Consider the following 20,002-nt stretch of genomic DNA (forward strand, 5'->3'; position numbering starts at 1 on the left):
TTGACTTAGTTCTTCAAAGTGCAGCAGCCCTCCCCACACATACATACCCGGAGAGCTGGTGAGCACTCCACCAGTGTGGTGGTTAGGGCGCTCATCTCAGCTTTAGGAGCCCTGGCTTCATGTTCTGCTCCAAATCAGGTAAAACTGACTTGAAGTTGGGTCTCCCACATGCCCAGTAAGTGCTTTAAACACACACACAACGGTTTTGTCACAAAATGCTGATCTGCTGCCTCCCCTCCCCCATCTGCCATCCATTGTGACAGGAACTGTTCAGGAAGAACAGGCCGGGGAGAAAAGGAGAGGGAGTTGCACTGTATGTAAGGGAGCAAGCAATATGATTGCCCAGAGCTCCAGAATGAAACTGGAGTGTTGAGAGTCTTTGAGTTAAGTTTAGTGGTGAGAGCAACAAGGGTGGTGTCGCGGTGGGCCTCTGCTATAGACCAGGAGGATGAGGTAGACAAGGCTTTCTTCAGACAACTAACAGAATTTTCCAGATCACAGGCCCTGGGTCTCATGGGGGACTTCAATCACCCTGACATCTGCTGGGAGAGCAATACAGCGGTGCACAGACAATCCAGGAAGTTTTTGGAGAGTGCTGGGGACAACTTCCTAGTGCAAGTGCTGGAGGAACCAACCAGGGGCCGTGCTCCTCTTGACCTGCTGCTCACTAACAGGGAAGAATTGGTAGGGGAAGTAGAAGCGGGTGGCAACCTGGGCAGCAGTGACTATGAGATGGTCTAGTCCAGGATCCTGATAAAAGGAAGAAAGGCGAGCAGCAGAATAAGAATCCTGGACATCAGAAAAGCAGACTTTGACTCCCTCGGGGAACTGATGGGCAGGATCCCCTGGGAGGATATTATGAGGAGGAAAGGAGAACAGGAGAGCTGGCTGTATTTTAAAGAAGCCTTATTGAGGGTGCAGCAACAAACCCTCCCGATATGCAGAAAGAATAGCAAATATGGCAGGTGACCAGCTTGGCTTAACAGAGAAATCTTTGGTGAGCTTAAACACAAAAAGGAAGCTTACAAGAAGGGGAAACTTGGACAGATGACTAGGGAGGAGTATAAAAATATGGCTTAAGCATGCAAGGCTGTAATGAGGCAGGCCAAAGCACAACTGGAGTTGCAGCTAGCTAGGGCTGTGAAGGGTAACAAGAAGGGTTTCTACAGGTCTGTTAGCAACAAGAAGCTCAGGGAAAGTGTGGGACCCTTACTGAATGGGGGAGGCAACCTACTGACAGATGATATGGAAAAAGCTGAAGTACTCAATGCTATTTTTTTGCCTCAGTCTTCACAGACAAGGTCAGCTCCCAGACTCCTGTACTGGACAGCACATTATAGGGAGGAAGTGAGCAGCCCTCAGTGGTGAAAGAACAGGTTAAGGACTATTTAGAAAAGCTGGACATGCCCAAGTCTATAGGTCCAGATCTAATGCATCCGAGGGAGTTGGCTGATGTGATTTCAGAGCCATTGGCCATTATCTTTGAAAACTCGTGGTGATCAGGGAGGATCCTGGACGATTGGAAAAAGGCGAATATAGTGTCCATCTTTAAAAAAGGGAAGAAGGAGAATCTGGGGAACTACAGACCAGTCGGCCTCACCTCAGTCCCTGGAAAAATCATGGAGCAGGTCTTCAAGGAATCCATTTTGAAGCACTTGGAAGGTGATCAGGAACAGTCATCATGGATTCACCAAGGGCAAGTCATGCCTGACCAAACCTGATTGCCTTCTATGATGAGATAACTGGTTCTGTGGATATGGGGAAAGCGGTGGACGTGATATATCTTGACTTTAGTAAGCTTTTAATATGGTCTCCCACAATATTCTTGCCAGCAAATTAAAGAAGTATGGATCGAATGAATGGACTATAAAGTGGATAGAAATCTGGCTATATCGTCGGGCTCAACAGGTAATGATCAATGGCTCAATGTCTAGTTGGCAGCTGGTATCAAGCGGAGTGCCCGAGGGTTCAGTCCTGGGGCTGGTTTTGTTCAACATCTTCATTAATGATCTGGATGATGGGATGGATTGCACCCTCAGCAAGTTCTCAGATGACACTAAGCTGGGGGGAGAGGTAGTTATGCTGGAGGGTAGGGATAGGGTCCGGAGTGACCTAGACAAATTGGAGGATTGGGCCAAAAGACATCTGATGAGGATCAACAAAGACAAGTGCAGAATCCTGCACTTAGGAGGGAAGAGTCCCATGCACCGCTATAGGCTGGGGACCGACTGGCTAAGTGGCAGTTCTGCAGAAAAGGGCCTGGGGATTACAGTGGACGAGAAGCTGGATATGAGTCAGCAGTGTGCCCTTGTTGCCAAGAAGACTAATGGCATATTGGGCTGCATTAATAGGAGCATTGCCAGCAGATTGAGGGAAGTGATTATTCCCCTCTATTCGACACTGGTGAGGCCACATCTGGAGTATTGCATCCAGTTTTGGTCCCCCCACTACAGAAGGGATATGGACAAATTGGAGAGAGGCCAGCAGAGGGCAAAAAAAATTATTAGGGGGCTGGGTCACATGGCTTACAAGGAGAGGCTGAAGGAACTGGGCTTATTTAGTCTGTAGAAGATAAGAGTGGGGGGAGATTTGATAGCAATCTTCAACTACCTGAAGGGGGCGTTCCAAAGAGGATGGAGCTCGGCTGTTCTCAGTGGTGGCAGAAGACAAGAACAAGAAGTAATGGTCTCAAGTTGCAGTGCAGGAGGTCTAGGTTGTATATTAGGAAAAACTATTTCACTAGGAGGGTGGTGAAGCACTGGAATGGGTTACCTAGGGAGCTGATGGAATCTCCTTCCTTGGAGGTATTTAAGGCCTGGCTTGACAAAGCCCTGGCTGAGATGATTTAGTTGAGGATGCCCTGCTTTGGGCAGGGTGTTGGACTAGATGACTTAATCGTCTCTGAGTCTAATTGCAGCTAAGGCCTGCTGGTGAAATTAGCTTTCCCCTGCCTAGTGTGAGGCGCCATTGTAAATAATGGCAACAGCTAGAAATTTAGATGCCTAAAGGTTAGGTGGCAGCTGAGGGGCAGTTCTGAGAAGGTCAGTGAAACCTAAATGGTGAACGTAAGCCCTTAAATGCCTTTGTGGTGTGGTCCTGTGGGCCCAGGTCATGGTCTATCAAAGGGGATACTAGCACAGAGGTGTCATGAGGATACATGCATTAAAGGTTGTGAGGTACTCAGCTAATATGGGACTGGGGGGCCACCTAAGTTAGAGAGATAGCCCAGCCCTATGCCCATTGAATTCGGGGGACGCTCAATGGAAGCCTGATCAAGTCCTCTGTCTCCCTGAGTGTAGGCCCTAGATGGCCTGAAGCAGCTCTGTTGAAGAGGTGCTTGCACATGTGATGGCAAACAGGGTGTGTGTGTGGGGGGGCGAAGTGGGGGGGCTGGAGCTGTTAGCTGGTGTGGGTAGAGAGGGCCCCTGAGCTCTGAGCCGCCGGGGCTGTGGTGGGGTCCCGGGGCTGTCAGCTGCTGCGGCAGTAGGTTCTGGACCCTCCCACCCCTCCTGGAGTAAGGCTCAGGCTCTCATCACCCCCCGCCCCAGGGCTTGGGGTTTAGTTGTCTCCCTGTCCATTCTCCCCCCACCCCCCACATTATTTTCAGTAAAAGTCAGAGCTCTCATGAGCTTCTGTGAATTTTTGTTTATTGCCCATGACCTGTCCATGACTTTTACTAAAACCAAAAATCTTAACCTTAGCCATGGCCAATATAGGCACTGTAAGCAACTTGCCTCCCTCTGGTGGCCCCACCTACAGCCAGTGCTTAGCAGAGGGAGCAGGGGCAAAACCAGCATGGAGCCCACTGTGCAGTGGAGGGATGGCTCACAGAGCCTGGGTTGGGAGAGGCGACGTGCCCACCCCCCCCTTGGGTAGAGCGCATATGCCTGTGGCTTAGGACGGCACGGCAGGAGCTCCTCTGCTTGGGGACCTGCCCCCTCCCTTCATTTCCTGGAGCCCTTGCTCTAGGGGGTGCCCCCCCACACACACACGTGGTGCTGCCAACGCTTATATGCTGCCTGCCCTGAGGCCATTCCCCTGCCCACGTATAGTCCCCCAATTCCTTGTTCAGGGAATTCCCCTTCTAGCCTGCTGAGGTGCCCTCCAGCTCTCGCCCCTGTCTCTGCCCTCCCAAAAGGACACCAGTGCCCATCCTGATCCAGCCCCCCCCAGCACTGGCTCAATCCCCCTGACTGCCCTCCTCCCCTAGCTGCCCATCAGAGAACGCACTTACCATGGGGCCCGGGTCGAGGGGGTCCATTGCTGCTGGGCTGGCTCTGTGCTGCTTGCAGCTCTCTCTGCTCATGCGCCAGACATGGGATGAGCAGGCTTTATACGGTGGAGCCAGCCCAGCGTCACCTCGAGCAGCCAGAAGACACCAAGGGTGGCCCCTCTTCCCGGGGACATGTGGCTCTTGGCTACTTACCTGGGGCAGAGTCACCTGTGGCCATGGGCAGGTCCTGTATCGGCCTAGTGGTTAATCCAGCCCTGCCTGAGTAGGGTGACCATATTTCCCAAAGAGAAAATGGGACAATCTCCTCAGAGACTTGCCTGAGGTCCCCGCCCCCCCTCCAGTGCAAGGCTGCTTCCTGTAGCTGGAACCCTGCGCCTCCTCCGGCACCAGGCTGTTTCCTGTAGCTGGAACCCTGAAGCTCTCCGCTCCTCCCGCGTGCAATTTGTGAAGCTATTGTCTCTGGACCCCTGCGGGGCTCCCTCAGGAGGCTGTTGCCCGTGGCTAGAACCCTGCTGCCCCCCCCAAGCTCTTCCGCCCCCCTGTGGGGGGGCTGGGTCCCCCCTCACACTGTTCCAAAAGTGGGCATTTGTCCCGTTTGCTCTTGCCAGCTGATGAAGTTGGCAAGCGCAGCAAATGCCGCCTTTTGAAATAAAAGTGGGGACGGCCAGGACAGTGTGTAAAAAAGGGATATATGGTCCTAGCCAAAACGGGATATATGGTCACCCTATGCCTGAGCAGGTTCTTTAGTGCCTACGGCCCACGTGTAGATAACTGGCCTCACCTGGTATAAACACTTAGCCAACTTTGAGTCAGGCCATACTACAGCTTTCCCAATACTGGAATGAGCGGGCTTGGGGCTAGGGATGGGTTGACCAAGAGTGTTAGGCCACTCAGTGATTTTTGTAGCCTGGTGGAGGCCTCACACATGAAGGGTGGCAGCTGGGGGAAAAAAACAGCCCATAGGCCCAGAATTAGTTGCGCTGGGGATGCAAACTGCCACATGAGCAGAGTAAGGCTTGGGCACGCTGCAGATTGCTTTAGTCAGCCTGTGTGGGATGCAATGGAAGCACTTGGGGGGGGGGTGTCCGTGTCTCCTGTTTCCTCTTTGAATAGGCATTTTGGAGGTGAGGTGTGGGGAAGGTGGGGGAAGAGCCGTCACGCTTGCCTTTCATGTGCCCAGCTACTGCTTTGTGCCTCAGCCCCTTTAAAGGTTCTTCCTTTTGCTCTCACTTTTGGGGTGCTTACTCTGGCACTGGTAACGGACGCCGTGACTGCATAAAGCAGGCTGTTGCCAGCAAAGCGCTAAACAGCACATCCTGTGACCGAGTGCCAGGAAAGGAAACCAATAATAAGAGGGATCATTGCAAAACATGGCAGCAGAACGACACCGCTCGACTGCATCAGTTGAAAACATCCTATGCATTCCGCCGTGTATGATTGTGATTTTGCTGCGTGCCGGGAAAGGCCATTTGTAGCTGAGGCGATATGGTTTCACAAGACACGCAGCAGAATGCAAAGCAGGCAAGAGAGGCAGGTTTTCTCTTAGCACAGATCTATATTGGTTGACCGCTTGGCATGCAGGAGCCTGGATTTCCCACTACTGAGGATTAATTTGAAATGCATTAGAAGCTCTAGGTCACTTGCAGGAGCGGGTTTAATTAAAGCAGAGATCAATTTTGTCAGCATGCTAATAGAGCACAGTCTGTACTCTTCCTGTGGGAGCCACGTTCCGCTAGCCCATGAAGAAATGTTGCAGGGACTCTGTAGTTTTCACAGAAATGACCCGAGGGGGACAAAAAAGCCTCAGTGTGCCTTGCCAGGGCCAGGCTTGTGCTTTAGTACCAGAGTGCTGCTGCCATGAGGCCTTCTCCTACTCCCCACTGTATACTCCTGGCCCATGGCACAGAAAGGGTCTCATTAACCTAGCTTATTCTGCAGAACCAACACAAAACGGGGATGTAATTGGATTTGTACAGTTGCTTTGATAATCAATTCCTTAATTAGATTCTTGGACAGGGTTGCTAGGATTGCTCATGCAACATTTGAGTATCCGATGGCTTTGTTAAACTCTTGGGGCTAGGTTTCAGAGTAGCAGCCGTGTTAGTTATTCGCAAAAACAAAAGGAGGACTTGTGGCACCTTAGCGACTAACAAATTTATTTGAGCATAAGCTTTCGTGAGCTGTAGCTGTCGCTCATGAAAGCTTATGCTCAAATAAATTTGTTAGTCGCTAAGGTGCCACAAGTCCTCCTTTTCTTCCTGGGGCTAGGAGTTGAGATTGCCCACCGTACTAGACTAATGCAAAATATATTACCGTTAACAGCAGGTCTGCTGGAGTCCTTGGTTCCCAGGTTAGCGTAGCATTCACGGTGTTAATGGACATCAACCGGCACGTAGTCAGTATGCCTGCAATGGCTCCTAGAAGCTTCTCATAATTCAGATTAAAATCATTTTGTTCAGCAGCCCGTATAGCATTGCAGCACTTGGGTTCTGGTTTTATGTTCAGTTCTAGCAGGAGATGGCAGCATCTGACAAGATTTGCTTAGTCAACATGGAACAGCACCACTGAGATGAACCAGATGGCTGAGCTGTTTCAAAGTGGTCTGCAGAAAAGTGGACAGCTAATCCCATCAGAATTCACTACCCAACACTGTAGCATCTGACTTCCCTTTCTAAAAATCAGTTTGTCTGGCTTTTCCAGCTTCCTTGGAACAAGGTCAGAGCTGGACTCGAGGCACATGCCATAGGGAACAAACTTACAGTCACTGAAAAGGTGGACTGTGTGATCCAATAGAAGGGGAAAGCGCTTTGATCCACTCTATAATCTGATTTGTCATAGTTCAATGAGGTGTTTCATCTTAATGGGGGAGAAGAAATGTTTACGACAGGTATAATGAGCCGAGTGATTTCTGCTTCTGTAGTCCTTCTCTGGTTGAACTGCAGCTCTAACTTCCTATTACTGCCTCCCACAGAATTGCTCACACCCTAAAACAGGGCTTAATTTGTAATGAAAGAGGTGCTGAGGCTATGAACTGCAAAGCCTAGAGGTGCCAGGGATCAGGCCTGACAAGCCCTAGCACAAATTAAGTGCTGCCCTAACTAACCCTTTAAATGTTGTGTGCAGTGTAGTTGTCGCCCTGTCAGTCCCAGGATATTAGAGAGACAAGGTGGGTGAGGTAATATCTTTTATTGGCCCAATTTCTGTTGGTGAGAGAGACAAGCTTTCCAGTTTACACAGAGCTCTTCAGGTCTGGGGACGGTACAAGGAGTATCACAGTTAAATGCAAGGTGGAACAGAGAGTTAAGCCTAAATCGTTAGCACATGTTGTATGGGACCATTCGAGGTAGAGTGGCCCGTTAACACCTCTGCAGCCATAGGACACAAGGAGGGGGTTAGTGGGTTAAACTGTCTATACGACAGACTTTACAGTGGCCCAGGTCTCCCCTGTGGCTGCTCTATGCTGGTGGGAGAGAGCTCTCCGGCTGGCATAAGTAAACCACCTCTAATGAGCGGTGGTAGCTATGTTGGTGGGAGAACATCTCCCGCTGACACAGCGCTGTCCGCACTGGCATTTTTGTCAGTCAGGAGGTGTGTTTTTTTCCACATCCAAAAGTTTTACCAATAAAAATGCTAATGTAGACAGAGCCTTACAGATTGTTGTAATAAGTCACAAAGCCAGTCTGTCTGTTCAGTCCATGATTTTGAGTGTTACGAAATTTCACAAAGTCATCACTCTATATTGGACCCTTCAGTCCACATCCTCGAAGGGAACCTGCAAAACACATTCAAACGATGAGCCTGGGAGCTTAAAGTCATAACTTTGCTAGACACTCAAAAACCAGAGACTGAACAGAGACACTGGATTTTTTGGTTTATTACAACAGTCCTGTGACTGGAGAGGTGTTAATGGGCCACTTTTCCTTGAATATGTGAGAACTACTTCGGCTAAAAGAAAAGGAGTACTCGTGGCACCTTAGCACACTCACCTGTCATGCGCAGCATACCTTACCCAGACCTGAAATAGAGCTCTGGGAAAGCTCGTCTCTCTCACCAACAGAAATTGGACCAATAAAAGATATTACCTCACCCACTGTAGCCCTTTAAAATGTTGCCATTCAGCATTTTTCTGGCATAACACACCAAAATTCTTAATGTCACTGCGGCCCTTATTGTCAAAGGGATTTAAGTGCCTAAAAAGGCAGCTGGGTACCTAAGTCCACCATGTAGGTGCCAATGACATTTTCAAAAGCACAGCTCAGATGCCACCTAACAGCCCCCCCCCCCTTCCCGGTGCCTAAATTTGCTGCTCAGCATTTTCAAAGCAGCTTAAGTGCAGTTAATCATAGAATCATAGAATCATAGAATATAAGGGTTGGAAGGGACCCCAGAAGGTCATCTAGTCCAACCCCCTGCTCGAAGCAGGACCAATTCCCAGTTAAATCATCCCAGCCAGGGCTTTGTCAAGCCTGACCTTAAAAACCTCTAAGGAAGGAGATTCTACCACCTCCCTAGGTAACGCATTCCAGTGTTTCACCACCCTCTTAGTGAAAAAGTTTTTCCTAATATCCAATCTAAACCTCCCCCACTGCAGCTTGAGACCATTACTCCTCGTTCTGTCATCTGATACCATTGAGAACAGTCTAGAGCCATCCTCTTTGGAACCCCCTTTCAGGTAGTTGAAAGCAGCTATCAAATCCCCCCTCATTCTTCTCTTCTGCAGGCTAAACAATCCCAGCTCCCTCAGCCTCTCCTCATAACTCATGTGTTCCAGACCCCTAATCATTTTTGTTGCCCTTCGCTGGACTCTCTCCAATTTATCCACATCCTTCTTGAAGTGTGGGGTCCAAAACTGGACACAGTACTCCAGAGGAGCTCAGGAGCAGCTCAGAGCCCTTGCTGACACTGAAGCCCTGGAGGGCCGGAGCCAGGATCCTCAAGCTAGGCAGGAGAAATGCTGATCTCACCAGGGGATCCAATCATGTAGATGTGCTCTAAGACCTGATACCTGTCAGCAGGGGGCCTGATGCAGGCCACTGACAGGAGGAGGGGCCAGGGGGGTGGCAAGTTGTATGGGCCTGTGGTGCCCATGCTCTACCAATTAAAGGGTCCAGGGGCCCCCGCCGCCACCTCCGGCAGCGCAACAGGGCCAAGGTGGCTTACAGCTTGCCCGCTCGGCTTCCAGAAGAGGCCAGCACGTCCCTGCAGCCCCTGGGGAGGGCTTGTCTCCACCTGTTGCCCCGCCCCGAGCTGCGGCCAATGTGAGTTGTAGGTGCAGTGCCTGCGGGCAGCGGTGCGTGGAGACCCCTCTGGCCCCTGCCTAGGAGCTGCTGCAGGGGGGGTGGGGGTGGGGGGTTGCAGGGTCGCTTTCAGGAGCCGCCCGAGGTAAGCTCTGCACCCCAGCCTGCTGCCCCCCTTCTGCACCCCAGCCTCCCTCCCAGAGCCCACCCCCCCGCACCCCAACCCTCACACCCAAACTCCCTCCCAGAGCCCGCTCCCCCCTCCTGCACCCCAACCCCCTGCCCCAGCCCAGAGCCCGCACCCAAACGCTCTCTCAGAGCCTTAGGCAGGTGGGACGAGACTTGGACCTGTTCTGGGCACCACCAAAAATTATACAAACCTGCTGGCTCTGGGAGGGGCAGCACAAGTACCTGCACAAGACTGAGCTGGAGGCATAGGGCCAGCGGCACCAGAACAGGCAGGGCCAGGGCCCTCTCACTTTTTACCAGCCGTAAGGGCAAGCAACAGGGGCATAGGTGCTGGAACCCGGGGTGCTGCTACACCCCCTGGCTTGACGTGGTTTCTATCATATACAGGGTTTAGAGTTTGGTTCAATGGCTCTCAGCACCCCCACTATACAAATTGTTCCAGCAGCCCTGGACAGGGGCGGAGAGAAGCTAGCAGGGGGCGTAGTCTTGGGGGGAAGAGGGGCAGTGTGAGGGCAGGGCCTCTGGGAGAAAGGGCGGTGCAGGGACGAGGACTTGGGGTGATGAGAAGGCAGGGGTTTGGGGAGAAGGCGTGGTATGAGGGCAGGGCCTTAGGGAGAAGGGCAGTGCGGGGGCAAGGGCTTGGGGAGAAGGGGCAGTGCGGGGCCTTGGAGAGGTCCCTGGGGCACAGTTCAGGTGCCTGTGGGGCCCCCTCACACATTTAGGGCACTTGCGATGCTCCTGCATAGGGTAATATAAGGCGGTGTGAGAGAACTAATGAGCATGAGCAGATAGAGATATGGTCAGTTTGGGGAGCTAGGGCTTGGTTACCTGAGCGACTAAACTAGCTTAGGTGCCTAACTCCAGGAGCGAGTTCACATCTGAGAATCCCAAGTGGAGGGAGATGGCTGCCTCTGGCCTGTCAGCCAGGCACATCAGGTCAGTTACATAGGTCCCTACACCCTCCTCCTCTCGTGTCTTCAGCATTTCTCATCTGGCTAGCACAGGCAGCCGCCCATTCCACCAACTGGCATCTGAAAATCCCTTTCTTAGGGACTTATAACGACCCCCATGCACCCGATAGGAAGCCTAGGCAGGACAGAGCTGCCTAACGGAGAGCTGAAAATGCAAGTAAGCAGGAGGCCACCTAGAGGTTAAGCTTTGTTCCATTCAGCTAAGCAACACCTAAATCTCTTTAAAAATTGGGCCCGAGAGCCTACATTTGTGTGTACCCAAATTATCTCTGTGTATACATAATAGGCCTGCATGAAGCTGGTCTTTTCAAACACACCACTCGGGCTATTTTTAATTGTAAAAAGTTTTGTTCTCAGAATATTTGCATTGCATATTGGATTGGCAGATGTGTTCGATTCACAGGCAGGGAAAGGACTCAAGGAATTAGTAAGGCTACTGGCCTTTCACATTAAGGTCACCCTACGTTAGGGGTGACCAAAATTTAATATAAAAGTTGTAGGTGGCCCCAGTCTAGCTCCTAGTGGCTAAGTATCCACATCGCCAAAACTATCGTCAGTATTGGCACCAGCCGGTGCCTTGGAAAACACAATCTCAGGACAGGGGTCTGACCCTGAGTGGGAGTTCTTGTCACAATTGGGGCCTAGCAGGCCCACTTTAGTTCTTAGCCTAACTGCTGAGTAAAGTGAGTAAAGGTGAATTGTCAAAATTACCTGCTATATAAAATTATTTAAGGAATGATGTCAGGAGACAGAAGGACTGAATTAATTTAAACACGAAGGGTTTTACTGATACCGCTCAAGACCAGTGTTAAGATTATGACTGGAAAACAAGAGGCACAGAGAACTGGAAATGAATAGACCAGAATCGGTGCTTCAGAAATTAGGCCTAAGGGGTGGGCAAACTAATGAGAGGATGGACCATTCCATCTATTACCCTTTTGGGGGACCTTAAAAAGAGACTTTTAGGGGAGAAAAATTGAACTTTAAAATTTCTGCAGGTAAGGTGGAAGGATTGTTGCCGTGACACCAGGCTTTGATACTCCGCTCGGGATGCTTGAACACCATTGCTGCACCAGTGAGGACCCCAGTCTGATACATGTGAGATCCTGCTGTCTTCCCTTCCCTCGTGTTTTCCTTTCCTTCTCCCCCCCAACCCCCAATCTTCCTTCTGTCCTGCTTTTCACCCGATTCTGAAATCAGCTGCACTGCAGGGCACCGGCATGGCAAGATGAGATAGCCTATCCACCTCTGCCAGAGAAGGACCAGTGAAGAGGGACCTGACCAAACAACCAGATGATGTCCCTGACCAGGAAAGGTGAGCCATAGTCCAGAACAGCTGCTGTTGAGGCTGGCCTTTCATCTGTCGGTGACTGACCAGTTGTCCTGTATACTGAGAACATCAACAAACTGTATTTCCCCCATCTTTACTATCCTCTCTCTTCTGTGTGTTTTGTCTAAAGCAGGAAAATGACTCATTTTACTCAGAGCTGAACAACAGAACTAACCCTGCCCCACCAAGGACTGTTTGACAGAATAAGAGACTAACCAAAATTCACTCTCTAAAGAGAGACTGACAGGTTTTGAATAATCATCCAATTCCACTTTCAATGCCTTTTGCCTGGCTTTGATTTTTTTCCTTGTGTGTGTTAGTAAACTAGTAAAATTCTAACCTTTGGCATGAATTTCTATGTTTGCCATGGTACTAATCAGGCTGAGGCTGAGGCTCCTTGTTTAACACTGGTGTTGGACAGTGACAGGGTCATGTTAACTCTCTGGGCCCATATATTCCATCTAAACTAATGGAACAGTGGAGAGAGAATTCTCTTTCCTTGGAGGGTTGAAGTGCCCAACCGATCCTATACCTTTTCCTCCCCATTAAACAGGATCAGTCCGTGGTGCTGTCCAGCTAACATTTCATGAGCTCCAGATTATTTTTCATTTAAAAAGTTAGCCTGATGCTTTAAGGATGACCCTGCTGGTGACTAGAATGAGAAGCCTGGGCAATTTCTAGTAGAGGAATGGGGCATGGGACAGATTGGACACCTTGTTATGTTGAATTAAAAAATGGAACTTAATACTAAGCAATTGATTTGTTTTTAGAAACCTACCCACATAGGCGATGCATGGTGGTGGTGAGACATGTGGGTTCGCATGCCTGCCCCAGATTTCTGCCAGGGTGGGAGTCAAGAGGAGTGCGGCTGAGGGGATGTGCCTGGGAAAAGACACTGATACATGTGCTCCTCCTGAGTCCCACTAGGTGGCACCCACAGCTGGGAAGAGGGATCAGGATGACAGCAGGCTCAACAGGGGAGCCTGCCTGGTACATGGGAGGCTGCAGAAAGGATCTCAAGGCAATGGGGAGGGGGGAAGCAGCAGGGACCAGGGGCAATGGGGGGAATAGAAGTGCAGTTCCCCTGAATTGTGACAATATTTTATTTCATTTTTTCTAAATGCCCTAGTCCAGCAGAGTACTTAAACGTGCTAAATCCAAGCATTTGAGCAGTTCCATTGATTTCAGTGGGACTACTCCCATGCTTATAATTGAGCATATGCTTAAGAGTTTGCTCGATTGTGGCCTTAATGCTGGAATAGAATAAATAATTAAGAACCGGAGAGTCACACTATTAACTTTGTAAAGTTAATAGCAAAAAAGTGTGTAAGCTGTGAAGCTTTGATCCAAATTCAAGTTCCTAAACTTCAAATACCAAACCCAAGCCAGACAAGGGTGTTGGGATTTGGAGTTCTGAACTGGCCCATCATAAAAATAAACCTAAGCTGTGAAGTTGAAATCTGGACCTAGATCTGATCTGCCTCATGTTTCTTTCTGAGTGGTTTGAATTCTATGTCCTAGTTTTGGTCCATCTCTAGTTAAAAGTGAACTGTAAAGAGAAAATTGTAGGCAAGCTCAGAAACATGACTTGAATGTCTCTGTTAATTGGGCTGGGCACAGGAGATTGGGCACAGAAATCTGTTTTAATTTACTTTCCAAAAATTCTTTCAAACCACTATCCTCCTGCCATGAAATCTGTTTTTACAGGTTTGCTAATGATGACCAATATTCAGCATTCTGTGATACTACAGATACCAGAACAGACATCATAGCTACCAGTAGGGTTAGCATGAAATTTCTGGTACTTGTGATGCCCAAGAGATGTCTTCTTGTAAATCCAGCAGGGAGAGGGGATTCACATGGAGAGGGAAAATAATTTTATAGGGTTAAATTAGAACTGATTCCTGACATAATTATTGGGTACAGATATCACAAGAGCTCTAAAAGAGCATATCAACGAATTGGTTTGCAAATCTTTCTTCAAATTGATATAGTACACTAGTGCAATCCAGAGCATCATGTGTAGCTGTCTTTTAGAACAGCCTCCATCTGCTATTACATACTATCGTAAAACATGACATCAAAAATAGTTCTAGAAATTAAAACTCCTTTGTCTCGAGTACCTGTCCTGAAACCGCACTGCATACTACCAGAAACTTTAAATTGTGCACCCCCACTATCAGCAGTTACTAGTCACCACTGCTTACCCATGTGCTTAAATTACTCCTGGAGGCATTCTGCACCAAAAAAATTAAAAATTCTGCACACAGTATTTTAAAATTCTGCAAATTTTATTTGTCAAAATAACACTACATAATCACACCAGTTTCAATTATTTTGATAATTTATGTCAGCAAGTATGTCTGTCACAATTCAGACACACACAAAAATGCCCCAGGAGTAGAGAGTTAAAGAAACATGACAACCCAGTTCCCGTTTCTCTGCCCCCTTCCCACCCCCAGAGCCCAGCCGGGAGGGCCAGATGCATGCACCCTTTCACCCCCCCTCCCACCCCCCCGATACCTGCACCCTCCTCCCTAGAGATCCAGAGGGACAAAAGGCTTGATGTTTGGTCCCAGGCTTGCATGGAGTTTCCTGCGCATCGCCCTCTCCTTCCCTCAGGACATACTGGGAACTGTAGCTGCCAGGAACCCTCTAGCTCAGTGATTCTCAAACTTTTGTAAAGGTGACCCCTTTCAAATAGAAAGCCTCTGAGTGTAACCCCCCCTTATAAATTAAAAACACTTTTTTATATATTTAACACCGTTATAAAGGCTGGATGCAAAGCAGGGTTTGGAGTGGAGACTGACAGCTCGCGATCCCCCCATGTAATAACTTCGCAACCCCCTGAGGGGTCCCGACCCCTAGTTTGAGAACCCCTCTAGCTCCCTCTCCCTCTCCCTAGCAGTGTCTTATGTGCAAACTGGGCTCTGCCAAGTCCAGTGGCCCCTAGCAGCACTGCAGGCCCATTTCTGGGGGGGAAGGGAAATTCTGTGCACGTTTATTTTTGCAAAATTCTGCATTGTGCAGTGGCACAGATTTCCCCCATAAGTATTACATTACATCCAAACCTCTGCTACTGCATTTGAGTGCTGCAATTTAGCACTGTTATAATTAACAGAGTCACTGTTTCTATGCTAAGCCCTTGGAATGCAAAGAACAATCAGCCCAAGAGCAGTAGAAGTCTTTGACTTTTTTTAGAAGATGGGTTAGTGTCTGAATACTGCATTTAGAGTTTGTTGTACTCCCTCTGGTCAGCAATCCTACACGCACCTCAAGGGAGATTCCTGGTACACCTTCCCCAAACTGGAGAGCCAGCTCAGTTGCACTGCTCTGCACTATCATACAAGAGATCCTCATAATCCTTTTGGCTGATTAGAGTGCAGCATTGTGAACTCAATTAAGAGGTCCATCCAGGCCTGTGTGGCTAGGAGGAGAATGGTTGCTATGAGGGTCCTAATGATCAACAAGCAGGAAAAAACTGGAATCCTTGGGAGCGCCTATATAGGCGGGTGGAAATTCACATAGGAAGTATGTTAACCATCTAGAAGGGATAAAGTAGAAACTAGGTTTCTTCTAAACTTCAGCTGTAACCTGCCCCATTGTAGCCAAGTACTGCAGCACATGGGGAATTTTAAAACAAAGGATTGTTCAAAATCCCTCAGTACAGTAGGCACAGTAAAATGGGTTAAAACAATGGAACTTCAGCCTAGGCATTCAAATTCCCACGCTTTAACGTTTTCATAACAGTGTTTCTTTAGAACCACTGCATCTTCCCGACTTTCCTGCATCCACCACACCATTTAGAAGATGTTTGAACAGATATTGAAGTCCCTTCACCTACACCTCAATCCCCAAGAAATAATTGTTCTAAATATTTTAAAGATGCTAACATGAATCAGGGACTCAGAATGAAAATGATAATCCTTTCTCAGACGAAGAGAAGTTGCTGCAATTCCAGCAGCACTAGCAAAAGGTTTTTCTTTGCCATTAAACAAGTGCACAGAAATTCACATCTCTTTTGTAATGCTCATGAATGGCGTTTCAAAATATTTCTCATTCATTTTATATCTTAAGTTTTAACTGAACACAGTGAATTTATTATGAAACTAAATACAGTAAAGTATTTTCACATGTCAAGACAGACCATTATGAACTTTAAAACCTCCCTCTTCTGCTTTATTGACAGGTAAATTGTTCAAAAATGTTTTCACAATTCAATAATTACAAAGACTTAGACTTACATTAAAAAAGTAAAAACCAGAAAACCCCCAAAGCAGTAGTGTCCAGCTCTAATTGAGCCCCCTTTATCAATAATCTGAGGAAAAAAGAGCAAGTACTGTCAAACACTTAATGTAACAGGATTAAATGTTGACTAGAACACTCAGTTTAAACTAAATAAGTGCACGTCCTATACAGTGTTTCAGAAAAGAACATTAGCCATTGGTATATTATCATTAGCCCATTTAAACCAAATTTTAAATAAGTGACATCCAACTGTCATAAAATTGGCACAGAAGGCACACTAGTGTGACAATGACAAACTGGATATGCCAGCCACTGAATTAATTACAAGCTTTTAATGAAACATGGTCACAAATCTTTGATTACTAAATGTATAATACATGGAGGCATGAGATTAAATATACACGCAAGACCATCACCACTGCACGTGGGCCATAGCAAAATATACAGGAGTGTGTTGTGCATCTTTCTCCATGATCAATACTTGATTAATAATCATGGGGTCTTCATGCATGTGAGGATACAATTAATCAAAAAGCAGCACCCTCGCTTACACATCCTTCATGTTCCACTTTGGTTACCAATAAAATAGACTGATGTTTTAGTATGATACAGTCCCTTAGTTCAAGCAGACTTTAAGGGTAGTGTTCCTCCAAGAATGCTTGTGAGCTTTAAAAAAAAAAAAGTAGTGTATTTTACACTGAAAAACCAAGAGAAACGACATCTCAGAGGAGGATAGCAGGAACTAGAAGTAAAATTTGTTTTCACAGCATTATTTACTGATGTCTTAAAAGCCCTGACTAATGATCATGAATGAGAAGGACTAAAAAGCAGGGTAAGAGTAAAACATTACTAGTAATAGTCCTATGTACAAGACTAAAAAGTTGGTAGAAAGATAGAAAGACAGTTATGCAGCTGAAATGTAATGGCTAAATGAGTTAAAAGGCCACAAAACTATCACCAACTTTCATTTGACTTCCTGATGATTCTGTTGATGCTGGGAACAGCCTATAGCTTCCTATCATTCCCCTAAAGACTTAGGAAACAGTTACAGGAAAAAGGGAAAAGTATATTTATCTGAGGATGTAACTCAAGCTGCTTGTATTTCCTATTCAGAGGTCCAAATTCTGTCTAAAAGGATTTCCTGCTAATGAGACATTACATCATTCTCTAGAAAAATAAGATTTCTGATACTGTTTAGTAGTAACACTATCAGTACCTCTTCTCTATTTCTTTTTCAGCATAAGAATCAGACTATTTACTGGTGGCCTTTAATCCTACTATGCAATGGAACTGTGATAGCTGTGCAGAAATAAAACGAATGAATCAACCATAACTTAACAGTGAACAATTTTGCATAAAAAGCTTGATCACTATTGTAGTAAAGTATTTTTCTTCATTTCAATATTTTGTATCTACAATCTGGATATATAATTATTCTTGTGCAACACTAGAGATTTAGCATCAGTCTTGGCACTAGCATCTGAGACAGCTTTGCCTTGCTCTCGAATACTCCACGGAGCAGTGAATGATCGAAGCTGGAATGGTAGGAGCGGTAGTGTTACGCATCACAGGTTGACTGATCCAGTCCATCTAGTGTAAGCTGATTCCTATGTGGAGAATTGGGACTTGGGGGACCGCTTGGATTTGAGCTGTTAGAGGGAGTAGAGTGTTTGGTAGAATCTGAATCAGGCTGTTAAAGAGAAACAAAAAGGATTCAATTTCTTATTTAAAATACTTTACACTCAGAAGCTTTCAAGGCACTTTACAAACATAATTAAGGTGCTACATTCACTTTTACATTAATTTACATTACACTCATGAAATGAGGCAGAGGTAGAAGGAATGAGCCAAAGCTAACAGAAGTTAACATGAATATTTCCATTAGTGCCAATAGGCTTTGGATCAGTCTCCTAAGTGACTTACCAATATCAACACAAGTAAATGGTAAAGTCAGGAAAAGAACTCAGGAGTCCCTATTATTACTTTCCCCTCCTCTAGCCACTACAAAGCTTTTCCTGTTGGAAAACAAAGTTTATTTCTATTCAATGTAATTTAGGATTTTTCAGCAAATTTTTCCCAACTGATTTAAGTGAGCACAAAATAGGATTGGTTTGCACATATCATAAATGAACAATTTCATTCCAATACTTTATCAACACACTGAAGAACAGAAATTATAAAATAGCTTACATATTGCATAAGCTTTTGGCAAACAATGGCCCTGGCAGCATGAGGAAACCTGTGGGAAGTGTTTTGACTGCATGACAAAATAATCAGAGAGTTGCCAAATAACAGGCTGGAAACCCACTGCAGAAACAACAAGTATTTACAGGAGACTCCTTCCACTCAGTAACTCAGTTAAGACAGCTCTCTTCCAGGTCATTTTCCAGACATCCTACTGATTGTTGGAACTCCGCCTCCAAATCTTCGTCTTCCCTCAGCTGGCCAGTTTCCCACTATTTTGGGGAGTTGTAACCCTTAACAGTACACAAATCTGTGGCTCATGAAAAGTTTCATAGGAAAACTGCTATCATCGCAGTCAGTTACTGCAGAAAAGGGGATTTAAATTTAGCTCATTGACTGAAAGGTGACATCCATGAGGACTGCTGTTCACAAGATTTTGCCACTTCTAGGATATACCACCGATAATAAGATTATTCTAACAAGATACACAATTGAGTTCATGCTGTGATAAGGCAGCAAGCTATGGGAAAACAATGATATAAAGGTAGTGTTAGATCCTGATTTTGCATGTGTAATAATCTATTATATTGTAAATTAAAATTTCTAGGTAATAACCAATGTAAGATTTAACAAAAAAGTGAAAATTAAATACTTTTTAAAATTGAATCTATTCCAGTATATGCATCTACAAGTAACAGCAAACAACTAGAATATGGAATGTGCAGGAGATCTAGGAAGAAGATTGCAATACATAATGAAGTCAACAAGAACTGTAGGTGGTCAGCACCTCTGAAAAATCAAGACGCTTATTTAGATATCTAAACTTTAGCCACTCAATTAATATTTGTGTTTTGTTTTAGAGCGGCTCACCCAAGGCAACACGAGTCAGAGGGAGAGTTGGAATTAGAACTCAGGGCCAAGATCTTCAAAACTGACTGGTGATCTTGGGTGCACAACTTGAAACATCTTAAAGAGGCCTGATTTCAGAAAGCAGTGAGCACCTGCACTCTGAAAATCAAGTCTTTAAAAGATTTCTTAAATTGGACACCCAAAATCACTAGTCACTTTCAAAGATCTTGGCCCAGTCCCAGTCACATTTCTTAATATTTCACTTGCACAGGTCACATGAAAGTACCTGTACAAAGCTTGTAAAAAAACTGCACTGATGACAATACAGATGAAAAATCCTATTTCACTAGCCTGGTGAAAGACACTTGAATTTCATGCAGTTTTATACTCCTGTGATGACAGGAAGTATCCACTTGCAATCTCTTTCACCTGCAGATAAAAACCGGCACATACTGCAAGACCTGCAAAAGAAATGGCATTACATATTTCAGTGAGTCAATGTATCATTTGTTTAAAAGGTTCTTGGCAACAGTCCCCCTGAACCAGTGTGGAAAACTGTTAAGTGTGGATGAGACCAATTGGTTTCAGCACTGTTAACGTGACTGAGCGGCTTCAGGAACACTTCAGCGATGGGTCAGCTTCTGACTGTAGACAAGACTTAACCATAGCCACTAGCACATCCTTGAAGCTTACTGTCAGAAACATCCCTTCAGTCCTCGTAGCTGATGCTGGCTTCACTAATTTGCCATTAGAGGCCTTG

At 46.5% G+C, this 20,002-nt stretch overlaps 1 protein-coding gene across 7 annotated transcripts in view; it reads right to left on the reverse strand.

The window, feature by feature from the left end:
* Positions 1–16,033: 16,033 nt before the first annotated feature.
* CDC42BPB (CDC42 binding protein kinase beta) overlaps positions 16,034–20,002 on the reverse strand; it is a 133,823-nt gene continuing 129,854 nt past the window's right edge. For all 7 annotated transcript variants that reach the window (XM_075129888.1, XM_048852342.2, XM_048852340.2 and 4 more), the window contains one exon: positions 16,034–17,899. In XM_075129888.1, coding sequence (XP_074985989.1) covers positions 17,768–17,899 — 132 coding nt within the window. In that variant the 3' untranslated portion in view covers positions 16,034–17,767. The remainder of the gene's footprint in view (positions 17,900–20,002) is intronic.

The sequence above is a fragment of the Caretta caretta genome, chromosome 6, assembly GCF_965140235.1.
Source record: "Caretta caretta isolate rCarCar2 chromosome 6, rCarCar1.hap1, whole genome shotgun sequence".
In the NCBI taxonomy this organism is placed as follows: Eukaryota; Metazoa; Chordata; order Testudines; family Cheloniidae; genus Caretta; species Caretta caretta.